Source organism: Cyprinus carpio, chromosome B6, assembly GCF_018340385.1.
Source record: "Cyprinus carpio isolate SPL01 chromosome B6, ASM1834038v1, whole genome shotgun sequence".
NCBI classification, from domain to species: Eukaryota; Metazoa; Chordata; class Actinopteri; order Cypriniformes; family Cyprinidae; genus Cyprinus; species Cyprinus carpio.
Window position 1 is genome coordinate 15,230,657 of NC_056602.1, and position 17,491 is coordinate 15,248,147.

Sequence of the window (17,491 nt, forward strand, 5' to 3'; positions counted from 1 at the left end):
TCTCCATTTTGATATATGAAATTTTAGCTGAGCTTTATTGCAGCGGGAAGAAAGGGCCATAGATAAATGGGTATCAAATAAGCACACCAAAGAGTGTTTGATCATTTTGCCTGAGTTGTGTTAATGTTATGCATGTGCACATTTTTCTCTTCACATTGTGATAGAATGTGTGCTTGTGCAGAACAATGAGTACTGTATGTCTTAGAATACCTCAGACCCGTATAAAATCTGTGCCTATTTCAACTTGCAGATTACAACAATAGAAAATGGTGTGCTATTTTTCTTAACAAAATAGTAAACCCAAAAATTTAAATTCTTTCATCAATTACATACCTTCGTGTCTGAAGCTTTGAACCTTCAAAAATTATGCAAAAGCTTCAAAATATAACAAATGTGATCCATATAACTCCCAAGTCTTCTGAAGCTAAATGACAGATTTAAACAAACAAACGAAAAAAAAAAACCAGACCAAAATGTAAGTTGTTATTCACTCATGATACTGACTTACATTGAATTATTAACCATTGAAGTCAGAAAATCAGATGATTTGTGAACAAATGACTAGGGACAGTTCTGTGAATGAGCTCAACTGACAAATTGAATTTATTTAATATCAAATCGAACATTATTACTTTTCACATGAACGTGCCAAAGAGAACTATTGTGGATGCCAAGATTTTAGTGAATGATAACATAATTTCAGTCTACCCCTCACTCTGTTCCTCACAATCTATCATATGACTTAAGACAAAAAACTTGTCATAAGGACCACTTTTATGATACTTTGATATTATATTCAGACTTTGATATTATATTCAGGACTCTCAAGTTATAGCAAAATTTGGAGTGAGATTAGGGGAGGGGGCACTAAAAGGGGATGAGCAATTAAAATATTTGCAGCACCCAATTCTCTCAAGTTTTCGCTAGCAGTTCAGTTTCACCTACTGTTCACAATTGACCTAAACAAATAGAAATGATTACAACTGGTAAATCTGATTAAAAAAAAAGCATCCAAATAAAATAAATAGGCTTATGTATTTCAAAAATACAAATGTATCAAACACAAAAAGAAATTTGGCTACAAACGAGCCAACTGAAGAGCAGTGCTCAATGTACATAGGCTACTGTACACATACAGTGGGATTGCAGAACTTGCCCTGAGCATGTATGTCAAGCTGTGGGTGTGTGTGTGTGTGTGTGAGAGAGATCATGTCATGATAGATAATAGTGTTCTGTCCTGAGCCAAACTGTTCCTACTTTTGGTTTTGTTCAAACTCACCATAGAGAACACTCTCTCTGCATCTGCATTTGAGTGGGGAAGCCACAGTGCTTTAAGTGGGAGCCCCCTACCCCTGTCATCCAGGAATCAAAATGTGCAACAAACACTTACAACAGACAAAAAATAAATAAATAAAAACAACCATAAACTGAAATGTGCACTCTCTCTCTCTAACTCTATCTCTCTCTCACACACACACACACACACACACACACACAGAGCTTGACATACATGCTCAGGGCAAGTTCTGCAATCCTACTGTATGTGTACAGTATGTACATTGAGCAATGATGTTCAATTGGCTCGTTTGGGGTTAAATTTCTTTTTATTTTTGTTCCATTTTAAAATAAATATATAAAACAATTTATTTTATTTGGATGAATTAGTCTGTATTTTATCAGATTTACCCATTGTTATAACATCATTAGTACTTTCCTTAGTTTCTGGGAGCCAAAGCTAAGTTAATGCTTCTGGTCACAAAGCAGCTTTAGAGTTTTTGACTGCATCAATAATAATTTAGCACAAATTTGCCTATATTCACCAACATCAGCTCTCACTATCTTTGATCACAGGTAAGTGATTTTGTACAGGAATCATAAAATCAAAATGCTAAAAAAAGAAGGGGTTACCTACAGCATTCATCTGATCTTGCTCTTAACGATTGCACAACATTCTAATTTCTGATTTTCTGGCTGATAGGTGTCATTTAACTCTGTATAACTCGAGACAGCTGTGAACTCGGCAGAGAACTTCCCTCCGTAGCCGTCCATTAATTATAGCAGGACAAGTTATCCCTTACTTCTCAGTGTGAGAAATACAAGGTGTGGCGTGAGAGCGTGTGAACGGGTTGAAATGCGTGTATCTCATGGTGAATGCATGAGACTTGAAAGCCCTGTATATTTAAAATCTAACATGCATGTATCTGTACAGGATCCTGGAATTGGGTGAAATGGTGAAACAGCTCAGAGCACAGAACATTGAGAAGGAGAGCAATCTGACAGCACTGCGAAGCAGCTTGGACAGGATGGTGAGCAGTGTTGCAGTAGAATCATTTACATTTAATCATTTAGCAGACACTTTTATCCAAAGGGACTTACAAATGAGGACAATAGAACCAACAAAAAAGCAATGTGTAAGTGCCGTGACAAGTCTAATGCAGTACACATAGCAAGTTTTTTTTTTTTAAATACTAAATAGAAATAATAAAATATAGATAGAACAGAAATAGAAAAGAGGGAGTTAGTGTTAAGTTATTATTATTAGTGTTAAAGGGTTAGTTCACCAAAAAATGAAAATTAGGCTGCGTTTTACTCACCCCCGAGGCATCCTAGGTGTATATGACTTTCTTCTTTCAGACGAATCCAGTCGAAGTTATATTAAAAATTGTCTTTCATCTTTCAAGCTCTATCATTGCAGTCAGCGGGTGTCGCATTGCTTTAGTCCAAAAGATGTGAAATAAAAAGCACCCTTCCATAAAAAAAGTATCTCACACGGCTCCGGGGGGTGAACAAAGGCCTCCTGTAGCGACTTGATGCATTACACAATGCAAAAAAAAAAAAAAATCCATATTCAAAATGTATCAAAATGTAGAAATCACTTTAATCTAGCTTGCGCCAACAGTTGTACACAGAAGAAGTTTTACACAATGCTGACCCCATATGAAGTATGGGGTCAGCATTGCACATGCGCCGGTGAGTCTCGTGAAAACCAACGTTTGTTTACAGGATCAAAGGAAGCAAAGTTTCCTTACTTTAGCAAAGGAAAACCAGTCTCCTCTAGGCTTATATCGAAATCCTCCGACAGTCTTCTTTACAAAACCTCGTTTTGTACTTCTTATTAGTGACCGTTGTTTTGTTTTGATCTCTCCGCTGCATTTCCGCGTACATCACTTCTGAGCGGCACATGCGCAAAGCTGACCTCATATGTCATTCCCCCGGAACGGCTTCCATTAACAGTGAGCGCAAGCTAGATTATAGTGATTATTACATTTTGAATATGAATATTTTTCTTATAAAAATGCATTGATTCGCTACAGGAGGCCTTTGTTCAACCCCCAGAGCTGTGTGAGACACTTTTTTTTTTTATGGATGGGCACTTTTTATTTCACGTCTTTTGGACTGAAGCAATGCAACACCCCCTGACTGCAATGATAGCGCTTGTAAGATCAAAGACAATTTTTAATATAACTCCGACTGGATTCGTCTGAAAGAAGAAAGTCATATACATCTAGGATGCCTCAGGGGTGAGTAAAACGTAGCCTCATTTTCATTTTTGGGTGAACTAACCCTTTAAGTCAAGTTTTTCTTTTAATAATAAATAAAAAGAAAACAAGTAGAAAGAATAGAAATAGAATAGAGAGTGCCAGTGATATAGAGGGTCAAGTGTAGATGGAAGAGATATGTTTTTAGCCATTTGTTAAAGATGCCTAAATACTTGGATCGAGTTGGGCAGGTCATTCCACCAGCAGGGAACAATTAAGGTAAAAAAATCATTAATTGGGAAGACTAGTCTTGATAAACACTACCACCTTCTTTATGACTTATCTGGATTCATCATCTGGAGTCTGGTGTGTGTCATGGCTGTTCAGGAAGCTGCTCTTTGACTTGAATGCTTTCCTGTACAGGAAATAAATCGGTCTGAAGACCGGACCGAGAGGGATGCCTTATGCAGCGAGATCAGCAGTCTGCAACAGTTACTGCACAACATTAATCAGGTTTACTGAACATGATTGCCACAATATTTTGGGTCAGATGTACTAAACATGAGAAGACTAATTGTCAACTCATCTTTTTTCTCTCTTCTCTTTTAGGTGGTTAGTGGAGAGAGTTCCTCAGACTTATCAAAAGATGAGCACCCATCTGTTTCTGCAGGATCTATTTCCTCTTCTCAACAAGACAGTATTCTGATAACTGTGCAGAGAGCCCTCTTACAGCGGCAGGCACAAATTCAGGTTTGCAACAAACCTCCTGTACACCATCCTTATATGGCACAAGTTTCATCACTAGTCATACAGAAATTACACACTTCACCATGTCTCCCAAATAGTTTACTCTGCTATCAAGAAGAGTATGTAATTTCAACACATTTAACTAAATGAAAAAATCTATCCACCCAAAGCAGCTGCAGGCCCGTCTGGAAGCTTCCCAAGAGCAGGTTGCCATCTTGCGAGATCAGCTGCATGTGGGGGAAGATGAAACCAGAAGACTGGAACAAAGAATCCGGGAACTGCAGCAAGAGAATCAACTTATAGAGAGATCTGAGGAGGACAGCACTAGAGATGCCCAAAGATACCGCACCTCACTGGGCATAATAAATAGGTAGACCGAATGGGACCGAATGAACCTGGCACTTCAATAAAGGATGCTATTGTTCAATAGCAGTGTTACCTGCATAAATCAGTTTCTACCTGAACATTTGTAGCCTCTACTTTTATATCAGTATTTTTCTATAGAGCTGCTCATGGTATTATTTTGCAGGCTAACCTAGGAGGCTAATTTATAAATGTCTTTGCTCATGTTTCTACAACACAAGTTATTATATTACAAAGGCTCGTGATTCTGATTCAAGCACACAAACTCACATCTTTGTGCAAATTGTAGTCCTAATTTAGGGGTAACTGTGGCTCAAGCATGCAAATCCTCTAGTTTTAGGACTGTAACCTGAACGGCCACACACCACACCTCAACTGTCGCTTTCCTTTTCTTCCTTCCAAGTGAAAAAGGAGAGCTTGAGAGGCAGCTCTCAGCCCTGCAGCAGCAGCTGGAATGCGCACAAGCGGAGCAGGAAGCTTTGAGAAGCTCCTCTCTGGATGTTCAGAGGCAGAGAGACCTCCTCAGGCAGCAGAGGGAGGACCTGGAGAGGCAGCTGGCTCGAGAACGCTCTGAATCCGAGAGGGGGTATGGCATTGCGAAACCCCAAACCCCTTGACTTCCTTCTTGGCCCTTGTTTATTTCCCTGTCCTATTGTTTACAGTCAGTATCACTAGCACATGTTGTCCTTAAAGTAGCCTTGAATCAAACGGGAATAGTGCTGTTTACAATTTGCATTAAACGTGAAGATGCATAATGCATTAGTTTACTGGTTAGGTCAAAGGTAACAACCCTGATCATGTGTTATTTTGTACTGGATATGGATAAGAATGGTTTTGGATGTGATCTTTAACCTCAAGTCTTTTTTGAGCAAATGTCTTTTAGGAGTATGTTTATAGAAATATCTCTGCTTGTATATGTTTGTGTACATGAGTATGTGCCTATACCTTAACTGTAACATTGTTTACATTAAAATTATGTTTTGTTTGTGTGTACATTTCCTATGAGCTGATTTGATTGCTCTATGCCATATTGTGCCTGGGTTTTCATTTGTTTCTTTTTGTGCTGTTTTGTCCATATCTACAAATCAAAAAGTCTGTATTTATGTCCTGACAATTTGTGTGCATTTTTGTTTTTCTACAGACGACACACTCTGGAGCAGCTGGAGATGAGACACTCGGATGTGCGTAAAGAGCTGGTCACACTAAAAGAAGCTCTGAGTCAGCTGACTTTACAGAAAGAGGTTTTGGAGGATGAAAAGAGCAGTCTTGCACAGGCTCTCTCTAGGGTACTGCTCTACAAATTCACACAAAATGCACACTAACCCACCCACTTATACACTCATCCATTTACTCACCCACTCATTTGTTCCATCACATTCATTCATCTGCTCACTTATTAATTCACTCACTACATCTTAGTCCATTTTTATACACTCACACATTCTTTCATTCTTCCAACACTGTCATTCACTAACATATTCTTTCAAAACACTCCATAACTCACACTTTCTCTTAAAGCACTCAGTCATTAACTTCCTTCCTCACTCAGTCACACATTTATTGACATACTGTATTTACTCTCATTAATTCATTCTTTCATTCACATATTCACTCATTCATTCATCTTAACAACACCTGATCTAAGTCTGTATAAAACCGTTCTCACCTGCATGTTGCTACAGTGAATTACATCCAGTCATAAAACTGTTTACCCAGATTTGCATTATTTATCCATTAAGTAAATACAGAGTTTTCCCCTGTCAAATGTCCAACTCACTTGTTGAATTACTGGAAACTCAGTTTACTTTGACCTTGGGTGAGTTATGTAGCTCTGCTTATTTGTAGTAATTGATATTTTCCATGCAAAACTGCCTTTGTAAGATTTTTCATCACTTACTCTGTCTAACTTGCAGTTTTTCCACACTTCCGCAGTTCTGCCGCAGGTCATTCTGGGGACAAAATGTAACGGTTAAACTCCAGTGCTGTTAAACAGCTCTGCAAACATATCATACTCTAACCGCTGATTACAAAATAAATGCTGGTTACGTGAACTTGGTAGCTAATGATTGGATGTAGCCAAACTTCCCACTGATGTTTGTACTGCCTCCCTATAGGCGGAGGCCCAGAATGCTGAGCAGGAACTGACCTTCACTAAACTACGAAGTGAAGATGCAGGGCTACAGGACTCCCTGGCCAAGATGGGAGCCCTGAGTGAGGGATTGGCTAAAGATAAGGTCGAATTGAACCGTCTTCTCTTACAGGTCAGGGTCATGGAACTGGACAGTGTGCATAGTGTTCTCTTGTTTTTTTTTTTTTTTATAGTTATTCAGTTCAACAACTGATAATTTATTAAAGGAAATTGTTAAAGCTGGCTGACAAAGGATGGTCTTGGTGTGGATACCAACACACCGACAACCATATCACAATATATGATTGCAACCAGCAAGAGTGGTCTTTTAAACATGGTAATCGTCCTGTTATTTATTCTCAAAAATATTGTTTTTGACCTATCTTCTGCCAGGTCGAGGCCGAAAAGGCAGAGCTTGGTGAACGCAAACGGGACGCAGAGCTAGAGCGAGCGGCAGCCAGAGAAGAGCTAGCTCAACTTCAGCAGGAGCTGTTAGACCTTATGGCAGAGAAGCGTGCTCTGGAGGCCTCACACATTTACCTTCAAGAGAGCCGAGTGACCCAGGATGCAGAATACAGCGTCCTACAGAGGGAGAAAAGTTCAGCCCTGGAGCAACACGCCCAGGTCAGTCACAAAATGAGATTCACAGCTCTCAGCTGTGCTCTGATGGGTCTTGTTGTCACATTAAAAAGCCAAGGGAAGATATTGGACCCATCTGCCGTGGTACTCAACACCTTCCTCCAAGAGTTCCATATATGAATCTTGGCCCAAGCGTATGTTTTATGAGTGGCAAAGGATTTGAATGGGGGAGGCAAAGGGGATCTTGAGTATAAATGAAGGACAGGAAAACTGGAGAGGTAGATATTATAGACGGGTAGTATCAGAGTGAGAGAGAATGAGTGAAAAAAGCTGTAAATCACAAGCTTGATCTGTCTGCTTGCAGCTTTGCAACAGTCAGTGTGGAATTCATCTGTTCTTTTGTCTAAACCTACAGTCATGTTTTACTGAGGTGCCATTATGTTAAAACTGTAATGTTGTCATAAATCACTGGATCTTAATGTAATCCCCATCCGTCTTGAAGATATGTTGTAAATTATTAGTACAGTACATTATTTGCAACATTTCCTTGTCCATTTTACTTGCTTCTTTTTTCAGTTGACCTGCTTGGCAGAAAAGTGAAATAAAATTTCCTTTGGTTTGCTTGCAAACGGTTTAGTGCAGGCTCAGTGGGGAAAGTTTTAACATATCAGGAAAATATTTGGACAGCCTGCTGTTCCTAAGTGGTCAGTTACTGGCATAATCTAGTATCTCACGTGTTTGGACGAATCACCAAATGATTAGATATCATCTGAGTACTTGATTCGTAATCCTGATGTTGATCTACTATCAGCAAATACTGGGTATATGTGAACATTTAAATATATGCTTCCATGTACATGTGTGTGATTTGAGTAGGTCAGTAAGCAGAAGCAAGCCCTGCAGGAACAGTTGAACACATGTCGTAGAGAAATGGAGCTGAGTGCTGCCTCGCTAAAGAAGACTTGCAAAGAGAGAGATGAACTGGCAAGAGACAAAGCCAATCTCACAGTGCAGCTCACCTCAGAGCAACGTAATTCCAAGGCCTTGGCCCAAGACCTGGCCGCTCTGCGGTGAGTAAATTTGTGTTAGTGTTTTAGTGCGAGTAGGATTTGGTGTATTAATATGTTTATATGGGCAAAGTGTTTGTATTTACGTTGGAGTTCGAGGTTGGCATGCAAAGTAAAACACCTGTGTTTTCAGCGAGATTTTTGAGTAATTATCAATGGGGCCTGTTCAATCATGTAACTCTTCCTAGTTTTTTTTATGTGAGAAAATCACAGTGAGTTTAATCCTGTTTTGCTGTGTACATCATCTCCAGAACAGCTCATCTGTCTTAAATGATGTTAGCTAAAGAATCAACCATTTAAAGATGTTCATTAGCTTCACAAAACACAACCTGTTTTTCTTTGTATTCTCTCTTCCTTTTTCTTTTGCTCAGGGCTGAGAGAGAGTCTCTAGAGTCAGGCCTGTTGGACAGGCAGGAACTGGCCTCGATGCTAGAGGCTGACCGGGCTAGGCTAGAGGGAGAGAATGCTAGTCTACAGCAGGCTAACGAGACTATGATGCGTGAGTGTCTCTTCAGGGAGCCTCTATTCCTCTCTCATTGACTTGGCTAAACCCACTGGCCATTGGGCCCCAGCTATAGTCCACAAGTGGCCCATATTTTAGCCCCGGACTGGGGAACAGCTGAGGGGTCAGCCGAGGTTCTCTCTAGAGCTTAACAAAGTCCCCTCACAGATAGCATCCACACTGTACTATTTATGTGCTGGTGCTGTCACTATATATTGTGTAATGATGATTCCAAAGAGCATTATAATTTTAATTTTTCCAACATGTTAGAGCTCAGTGTGTCTCCAGTGTATAATTTCATTACAAAGCATGTTTCTCCTTTGTGTATATACTTGCTGTTTCCTTTGCACAGGTGAGCTGTCTAATGTTCACGGTGAACTAGAGCAGCAAATGTCCCGGGCTTTGCAGGAGAAACAGGCTTTAGAGTTGAAGCTTGCTCAGGTCGAGAGAAACGCACAACAAACCCTCATTACAGCACAGCAAAGCCATCAGGAACAACTGCATACTGAGCAAAAGCACAAGGTATCACTGAAATTTCCCTGATGCATATTAATCTACAGGCTTTTGAGGCATCAAGAAAATGAGTAAATTCCAACTTGCAAGGTCTGTCACGTGCATATCCATGAATTCATAACACCTTAGAATTTCCCATTTGTCATTTTAAATTTTCAAAATCTTATGCAGTTTCTATGTGCCCTTTCGCTGAGCCCACAAACCTGCACTGATGCAAGTTTCACAAAGGATTATTACCAGAACATGGCATTATCCACCTTATTTTTAAATGTGGAAGTGGCAGTTTTCCGTGCAAGACTTCTGATTCATTAGCGGTTATACAGTAAATAACTAGAAGAGTAACAAAGTGCAGTAAACAGTAAAACATGAAACCATTTGAACTTCAAGCCAATGTGTTTTCAATATGATAATTAAAATAACATGATGACAAATAACAGATTGCAACATCAAGCAGCATAACATTTAAAGTTTTGTATAGTTAAAATAACTGGAAGTGGCTGACAACAAAGTGAATAGAGTGAATTGCTATACCCAGCATTCAACACAGGTCAGTATTCATTGTGTGTTTATTTTTGACATGTATACTGCCATAGTTTTAGGACTATCAGAGAAATTCTGGCAGAAGATGCAATTGAAATGCAATAACCCTAAACTGTAAAACTCTCCTGTGATTCAAGAGAGTATTTGGATGCTTATAACACATGCACCTGTCTTTTGTGTCTCAGGAGCGCATGCGTGCGGAGTTGTGTTCACAGAGGGAGCAGGCAGAGTCGCAGCTGCGGGCTGAGTGCGAGGAGCTGCGCATGCAGAGTCGCAGAGTTCAGCAACAGCTGCAGGAAGAACTGGCCAAACTGCAGCAGCACTGTACAGAATCCCTGCTGCAGGCCGAAAGCCATAAACAGCAGGTGTGTGTGTTTATTTGTGTCTCAGAGGAACACAGTCAAAACCTTTTGACAACTTCCTTTCAATCTGATCAAAAGGCATGTCTGTTGCCCTATACAGCCTTAAACCATCTGCAGTCAGAACATGGGGCAGATGGCATCATTGTAAGTTGGTTCTACACTTTGACTGTTCTTGATTGGCAGGTTCTATCTGAGAAGGAGGCAGAGAAGGCCACTCTTAATGAACGCATAATTACCCTCAAGCGTGACATAGAGACAGCTGCCCTTGAAAAGGATCGTATGCGTAGAGACTTCCTGAGCAAACAGGAGCAGGACAAGGTATAATAAATCCAAATACGTCTGTGGTTCATGTTTTGTCTTCATTACAGTACATTAGGGCTGTAAAGTTAACCCATTAATGTATGAGATTAATTGTGCATTCATTTTTAAACACATTCATTCAATTTGATATTAAAATCTACAATCTGTTTGGAGCTAAAGAACACATTCACACACTGTTCTATAGTGGTAACAGTTTATTGTTCATTTACAGTTTATTGTTCATTTGTATATATATATATATATATATATAAATATAAATAAATAAAGAGTGAATTAAAGTTGTAAAAATATATATATATATATATATAAATAACAGTTTATTGTTCATTTGCATTTCTGTGTGGTGAAGTTTAATCATTGAAGAGTGAATTAAAGTTGTAAGAATATGTAAGTATATAATGTGCATGGAAAATTATTTCATTATTGAATTATTTGTGATTTGAAATTCTCATCCATTGTTTTTTTATTCATTTTGAAAAATATATGTCAGAATTCTGTCTGATATGATAAGCTTATAATTATTTTCATGTTATGGCAAAAAAAAGAAAGAAAAATATATATATTGCACATATTAAAATTTTGTAATATTTTTAATAAATTAATTTAAAAAAGTCTTTGCTTTAAAAGGACATTGTTAACTACAGAAAAATTATCCTAGGTAAATATATTAATCAAGTGGCATCCCTAATTTCATGCATCACATTATTGTATTCATTTTTGTCTCTCCCTCTCTCTCTGTAGGACACAGTTTTAGGGTTGCAGGCAGAGCTTCAAGACCTACGGTCTCGTTTCGAGGAGTCTCTGAGTTCCCGTGAAGTTTCGGAGCGCAGCTTAAATGACCAGATCAGAGAGCTTTCTCTGCAGAGGCAGGAGTCTCAGCGAGAGGTCACACAACCCAAGACTTTACATTCCAGTTGTTCAGTCACAGAAACAAATTCATCATCCAGAACACAAAAAACCTATAGCCCAGGAGAGCAGTAAAAATTGTGTTTGTGCCAAATAACCAACCTCATATGAGTTAGGGGGTGAGTAAGTTTATATTAGGCCATGAGGCAACATAAGGCCTGTTGGAGTCCAACTTGTACCTACCAGGTGCAGTCTTGTGGAGCGCCATTTAGCACACACTTATGTTGAACTTGGCACTGGTTAATGTGTATTGAGCATGCTCCAGGTGCCACCAGTTTGATGTTTGTGCTTGTATATGTGCGTGTACACTTCTACCTTTCAGGCTCAAGGTCAACCTCTGGAATTGACCTCTGCACATACCTCAAGCCACAGATTTAGTTGTTTGAACAATCTATCTCCAGGCTATGATGAGAACTTCATCTCTATGTGAAGCTGTCTACTCACCAAGATGGATTCTCTCCTCCTGTTTGATTATTTTCACTAAACCTCTTCCAGCTTGCCCTGGTCAGACAATGACAAACTACCAGTGGTGAAAGGGAACGATAAAAGCCAGCAGGGGAGTGAAAAGCCAAGGCTCTCTCTATGATATGAAAAGGAAAAGTTTCAGTCACAAATAAGCAGGTGCTCAGAAGTTTATTTTTTCCTGTTCTGTAATGAAAGTCGTCTCTATGGAAACATCGCCCCCAGCTCTAAAACAGAGGTCATCTCTAACCCAACTCTGTCCTACTAATCCAACCCCCCTATCAATGAATTAAACCAGTGTGGGCTTGGCATGGGCTTATTTCTTTTACATTAAGATTTATGAGAAGAAAACATCTTGTGTGGCCACTGAACTTAAACACACACATAAACACACACACACGCATATTTCTCTTTAACACAGCAGCATCTACACACGCTTCTACACACTGCTGATGTTTCTCATCATCACTGCTGTGTGTGGCAGTCTTTGGAGCCTGCCCTGTCTTTCTCTGTTTTTCTTCTCCCTCTTTCTCTCTGCATTCTGGCTGCATTTTGGGGAAAAAATGCACCGTAAAATGATTAGCTATAGCCAAGCAATTACCAGAATGTGGGTCATATTCCTGTGTGTTTACATGGGCGAGGAGTTTCACCCTGAGCATATCTGATGAAAGCTTTTGAAAATTTGAACCATTTCACATGCACTTAAAACACATTTTTAAGTGCAAACGAGAATGTGCCCTGAAATCCGGCGTTGAAAGGAGGGCAGAACTCTTTGGATGAGTCTGATGCTCACATGCTTTGAGAAGCTGAATGGAACAAGGCAGTGGAATTTTACTAATAGGCTGTGTTTCCATTTCATTCATCTCATGGAAAATGAAGTTGAATTGTCCTCAGCAAAACAGTGCCACGTAAGGAATATGACTGTTAGAAATCTTCACTCCCCCCGTGGTGTCACATCACCACACTTGAGTGATTTAAATGGACTTTATTTTAGATAGATAAAGTTACACCATTGCACTCAAACCATGACCCATCACTCCTCTGTATTTACAGAATCATTTGGCTTCATTTAATCTTTCCCTCTAATCTCTGTCTCTTTCAGGTGGAGCGTTTGAGAAGGGAACTGAGTGAGGTGGAGGAGAGCAGGGACTCTGGCCGTAAGGAACTGATCGAGGGCCACCGAGAGCTGAGGGAGTGTTTGCAGGACAGGGACGCCCAGCGGCGTGAGGGCATGGAACTGAAGAGAGCTTTAGGAGATGTTGTGAGAGAGAAAGAGGCCATCCAGGCTTCTAATCATGAACTCCGAACAGCTGTGAAGAGAGCCGAGTTTGAAAACAACAGGTTTAGTATATTGGACTTATTTGAAATGTTGATATCTTTTGTATTACAGTACATACCAGTTCCCTGTTAGCTTGGCTATAACATCAGATCATCACTGAGATGTGATTTTAAGTGGGCATTAATAAAAACATAGGGATTTCATCTAAAACATAAGTCTAAAATAGTAGTGTTACTAAATAGTGTAACTTAAATATCAGCAAAGGAGTACAAATGTCTTTTTGGGATGTCAAACATTCCCTGTAAGGCTCAGCTTCTTTATGGAACAAGGAATTACCTTCATTAAAAATGTATTAATTGGCCTTGTTTTTCTTTTTCTTTTTTATCAGTTTGAAGCGAGTGGGAGAAGAAAAGGATCAGAGGCTGGCAGTGTTAGAAGAATGTAAATCCTCCCTCCAGCAGGAGGTGCTGAAGCTGAGAACCAACATGCGCGAACTTGAGAAATCTCGCTTGCAGGCACGCAGGGAACTGCAGGAACTGCGCAGACAGGTCAGGGCCCAAAAAAATCATCGTTTTTTGGTAACAGTTTTGTATCGGGACCAATTCTGACTATTAACTAGTTGCTTATTAGCATGCCTATTATTAACATATTGGCTGTTTATTAGTACTTTTATGCATGGCTATATTCTATACCCCTAATTTTATCCAATACCTTAACAACTTCACAACAAAAACTTAACAACTACCTTACTAACTATTAATAAGCAGCAAAATTAGTAGTTCACTGAGGCAAAAGTCATAGTTAATGGTTTGTTAATAGCGAGAATTGGACCTTAAAATAAAGTATGACCAGTTTTCCTTTTATAGTCAGTGCCTTAACATTATTCAGGTTAATTTGTTGTTAGTCTAGTTATATACTCTTATACAATGGAACAAAATGTTGCATTACCAGGTCTACAGTGCATCCTCTTCCTCATGAAATTCAGCTGTCTAGATTTTTGTATACAATGCAACCATTTTATATATAATAAAAAAGCATGTCTGAGCAGGTGAAGACATTAGAGGGTCAGTGCACTCAACAAGGGCAAGAGTTGAGTGACATGCAGGCCAGACTGACCCAGGAAGAGCATAGAGAGGAGGAAATGAGAAAGGAGACCTTCACTCTCAGACAAAGAGTACTGGAAAGTGATGCTGGCAGAGAGGCAGCTCTGAAGGAGGTACAACAAACAAACTGGCATAAATACAGAATCCACACACACATGCAGTAACAAACTTTAACTGTTGGAACTGGTTTGTGTGTGAAGGCTGCAGGCTTGCAGCGGCGTGTAGCAGAACTGGAAGAAGTGCAGCGCCAGGAGAAAGAGTTGCAGCAACAACAGGATGCCAATCTTCAGGAGAGCCAAGTGAAGCAGCGTGAGGAGGTTGCTCGCTTGGAGGGGGCACTGCAGGAAGCCCAGGCCCAGCTCAGGGAGCTTGGGCTGAAGGTGAGTCTAGCAGAGGCCCGGGCCCAAGGGCTGGAAGAGCAGCTGGGACAGAATGACGCCATACGGAGAGATCTTGAGCACAGGTTGAATGTTCTCAGTTCTACCCTGAGACGTACACTTGGAAGCGGACGTGGAAGACGTTCGCCCGCACCCGGGGAACATGGACGGAGTCCCTCACCATGGAGAACTCGATCACCTGTGAAAGGTAATGCATTCTCAGTCCAGTAATGAATCAGGTCTCTGTAGCAAAGGTTAGTTACAGGTCAAGAAGAAGATCACCGCTCTTATATTACAAAGGATTCTTTTCTTAAAATCTAAAGGTTATTAAACAATGTGCTGCTCTAACTTACATGGTGTTCTAAGTTACTTGTAAGAAGAATCAAATAAAATCTTCTGTGTAAACCCTCAGGTGAACCCATGTCAGATGAGCCTGGGGTAAATGGATTGCTGGTGTGTCCTTTGTCACCCTCCCGCGGAGAAGATGGAGAATTGGATTTGGACTCCGTTCACATGTTGCTACGTAACTTCCAGCAAGAGCTCAGGGACACGCAGAGAGAGCGGGTACCTGACACCTCTACATTGCCACAAAGGCATCATAAAAATAGTCCACCCAGCTATACTAGTATAATTATGCTAGACTTCTCCTTCTCTGACCAGTTAACTGCTGTGCCTGAATTACTGAATCAGAACTGAGTAGAACACAAATCAGTCTGATTTGTGAATGAATCATTCAGGCTATTTTTGTGAACTGGATCAACCAATTCTTTGAAAAGATCCAACTTAAAAGAATGATTTGTTCACTAATTCGGCAATGCTGATATGCTATGAACTCATATGAACATGCCAAGGAGAGCTAGGGTCTAGTCAAGATTTTCAGTGAATAATGGCTTAAATTTTGGTCTGTTGTTCACAAAAAACTCACATAAAAATGGCCTGTATTTATGATATTTTATAGTTGTTTTGCATTATTTTGAACCTTGAAAGCTTCTGTATCCATTCACTGTAACTACTTTGAAGAATAACTAGTACATTCTTCACAGTTTCTCATTTTTTGTTCAACAGAAGACAAAGTCTACAGGTTTTGAACAACAATTTTGGATAAACTATTTAAAACCTAAAAACATAAACTGGACACATAGTATACATTTTCACTTCCCCCCCAAAAAACACCAAGATTTGTAGGATTTTACCTTAGAAAGGTGTTTTTTTTTTCTTTTTTTTTTCAAACATGACCATTTATGCCATGGACAAAACTAGTTTCCACAGTAAAAGAAAAAGTGAGGGACAGACAAATGAAGGATTTGAAACAAAACAAGATGTATCAATAACAATAAACATAAGAACATGAACATACTTCTTTTTCTGTCTGAATGTGTGACTGCAGGTTGAGGCCCAAGCACAGGTGCATAGTCTCAGCAAGCAGGTAGAAAGCCTGCAAGCCAGTCAGGAAAGAGGCAACACACGTATACAGATGCTGAAACAATCTATCAGAGAGCTGGAGGAGGGTAAGAGCGAATTCTAGCCTGATACTTGGGTACACGCTACTTCGTGATGACCAGTTTGCGGCTCTGTTTTTGATTATCATGTGTGTGTATGTTTGCCAGGAAAGCATGAGCTGGCCAAGCATTTAGAGGGGACACAAGCATCACTCGCCTTACGGGACGAAGTAGTTCAGCGCGGGGAATTACAGAATAGGATTATGAGTGAAGAGTTGGCCAAAATGAAGAACAGCCAACAGATAACTGAGGCAGAAGCCAAAGCACTGAAGGTTAACACATACATTCTACACTAACACAAAGATGGTTTACATAGTTGAGTGCAACAGTGATCGGACATGTTTCAAGACAGGAGATAAAGGGTTAGTTCACTCAAAAATGAAAATTCTGTAATTAATTACTCCCGAAAGACCTTCATTCATTTACGGACCACAAATTAAAAAGTCATTATTTTTGTTTTCTTTACGCACAAAAAGTATTCTTGTAGTTTCATAAAATTACAGTTGAACCACTGATGTCAAATGGACTGTTTTAACAGTGTCCTTACTACCTTTCTTGGCCTTGAACGTGGTAGTTCTGTTGCGGTCTGTGCAGGGTAAGAAAGCTCTCAGATTTCATCAAAAATATCTTAATTTGTGTTCGGAAGATGAGTGAAGGTCTTAGGTTTGGAACGACATGAGGGTGAGTAATTAATGACGGAAGTTTAATTTTTGGTTTAACTATTTCTTTAAACTAATTTTTAAAAGAAGAACACACTCAACTCATGGTGCTGTAGGTCTATCTTGAAAGTGTTGTCACTAAAAATCTATGGGAAAAAAAGGTTTTTTTACTCCACTATTAGCAATGTTGGGGAAAATTACCTTTAAAGTTATGCATTACAGTATTGCGTTACTCCCTAAAAAAGTAACTAATTACGTTACTTATTTACTTTTTATGGAAAGTAATGTGTTACGTTACTTTTGAGTGGGCAGGGCTTGCTTGTTTGTTTTTAATGTAAAAAGTTGCACAAAGGTGAAATGTAAATTCATGTCTGTACAGTAGAATGGCGCAGCTCAAACAAATTTGAAGAATTTAACGCAAGAGAAGAAAGTTCAACACTATTCAATAATAACAAAAATGAAACAAATGTGTCATTTTTGCTTAGTATGGTTGAATTGGATCATTGCAGGTCAGTAGCAAAGACATTGGTTAATAAAATGGGATTAAATACATAAATTATATTTGTCTTATTTAAAGTTGACATATCATGAAAATCTGACTTTTC

General features: G+C 39.4%; 1 protein-coding gene across 3 annotated transcripts in view; it reads left to right on the forward strand.

The window, feature by feature from the left end:
• Window positions 1-17,491, forward strand: part of crocc2 (ciliary rootlet coiled-coil, rootletin family member 2) — a 54,704-nt gene that overhangs the window by 25,628 nt on the left and 11,585 nt on the right. For 2 of the 3 annotated variants that reach the window (XM_042725835.1, XM_042725832.1), the window contains 21 exons: window positions 2,210-2,306; window positions 3,903-3,992; window positions 4,089-4,229; window positions 4,397-4,596; window positions 4,993-5,175; window positions 5,731-5,875; window positions 6,704-6,850; window positions 7,111-7,341; window positions 8,173-8,366; window positions 8,735-8,862; window positions 9,218-9,387; window positions 10,104-10,283; window positions 10,464-10,598; window positions 11,343-11,486; window positions 13,072-13,310; window positions 13,637-13,796; window positions 14,297-14,464; window positions 14,552-14,936; window positions 15,141-15,292; window positions 16,116-16,236; window positions 16,336-16,499. In XM_042725835.1, the coding sequence (XP_042581769.1) occupies window positions 2,210-2,306; window positions 3,903-3,992; window positions 4,089-4,229; window positions 4,397-4,596; window positions 4,993-5,175; window positions 5,731-5,875; window positions 6,704-6,850; window positions 7,111-7,341; window positions 8,173-8,366; window positions 8,735-8,862; window positions 9,218-9,387; window positions 10,104-10,283; window positions 10,464-10,598; window positions 11,343-11,486; window positions 13,072-13,310; window positions 13,637-13,796; window positions 14,297-14,464; window positions 14,552-14,936; window positions 15,141-15,292; window positions 16,116-16,236; window positions 16,336-16,499 (3,574 nt within the window). The remainder of the gene's footprint in view (window positions 1-2,209; window positions 2,307-3,902; window positions 3,993-4,088; window positions 4,230-4,396; window positions 4,597-4,992; window positions 5,176-5,730; window positions 5,876-6,703; window positions 6,851-7,110; window positions 7,342-8,172; window positions 8,367-8,734; window positions 8,863-9,217; window positions 9,388-10,103; window positions 10,284-10,463; window positions 10,599-11,342; window positions 11,487-13,071; window positions 13,311-13,636; window positions 13,797-14,296; window positions 14,465-14,551; window positions 14,937-15,140; window positions 15,293-16,115; window positions 16,237-16,335; window positions 16,500-17,491) is intronic. The other variant, XM_042725834.1, reaches the window with a different exon arrangement.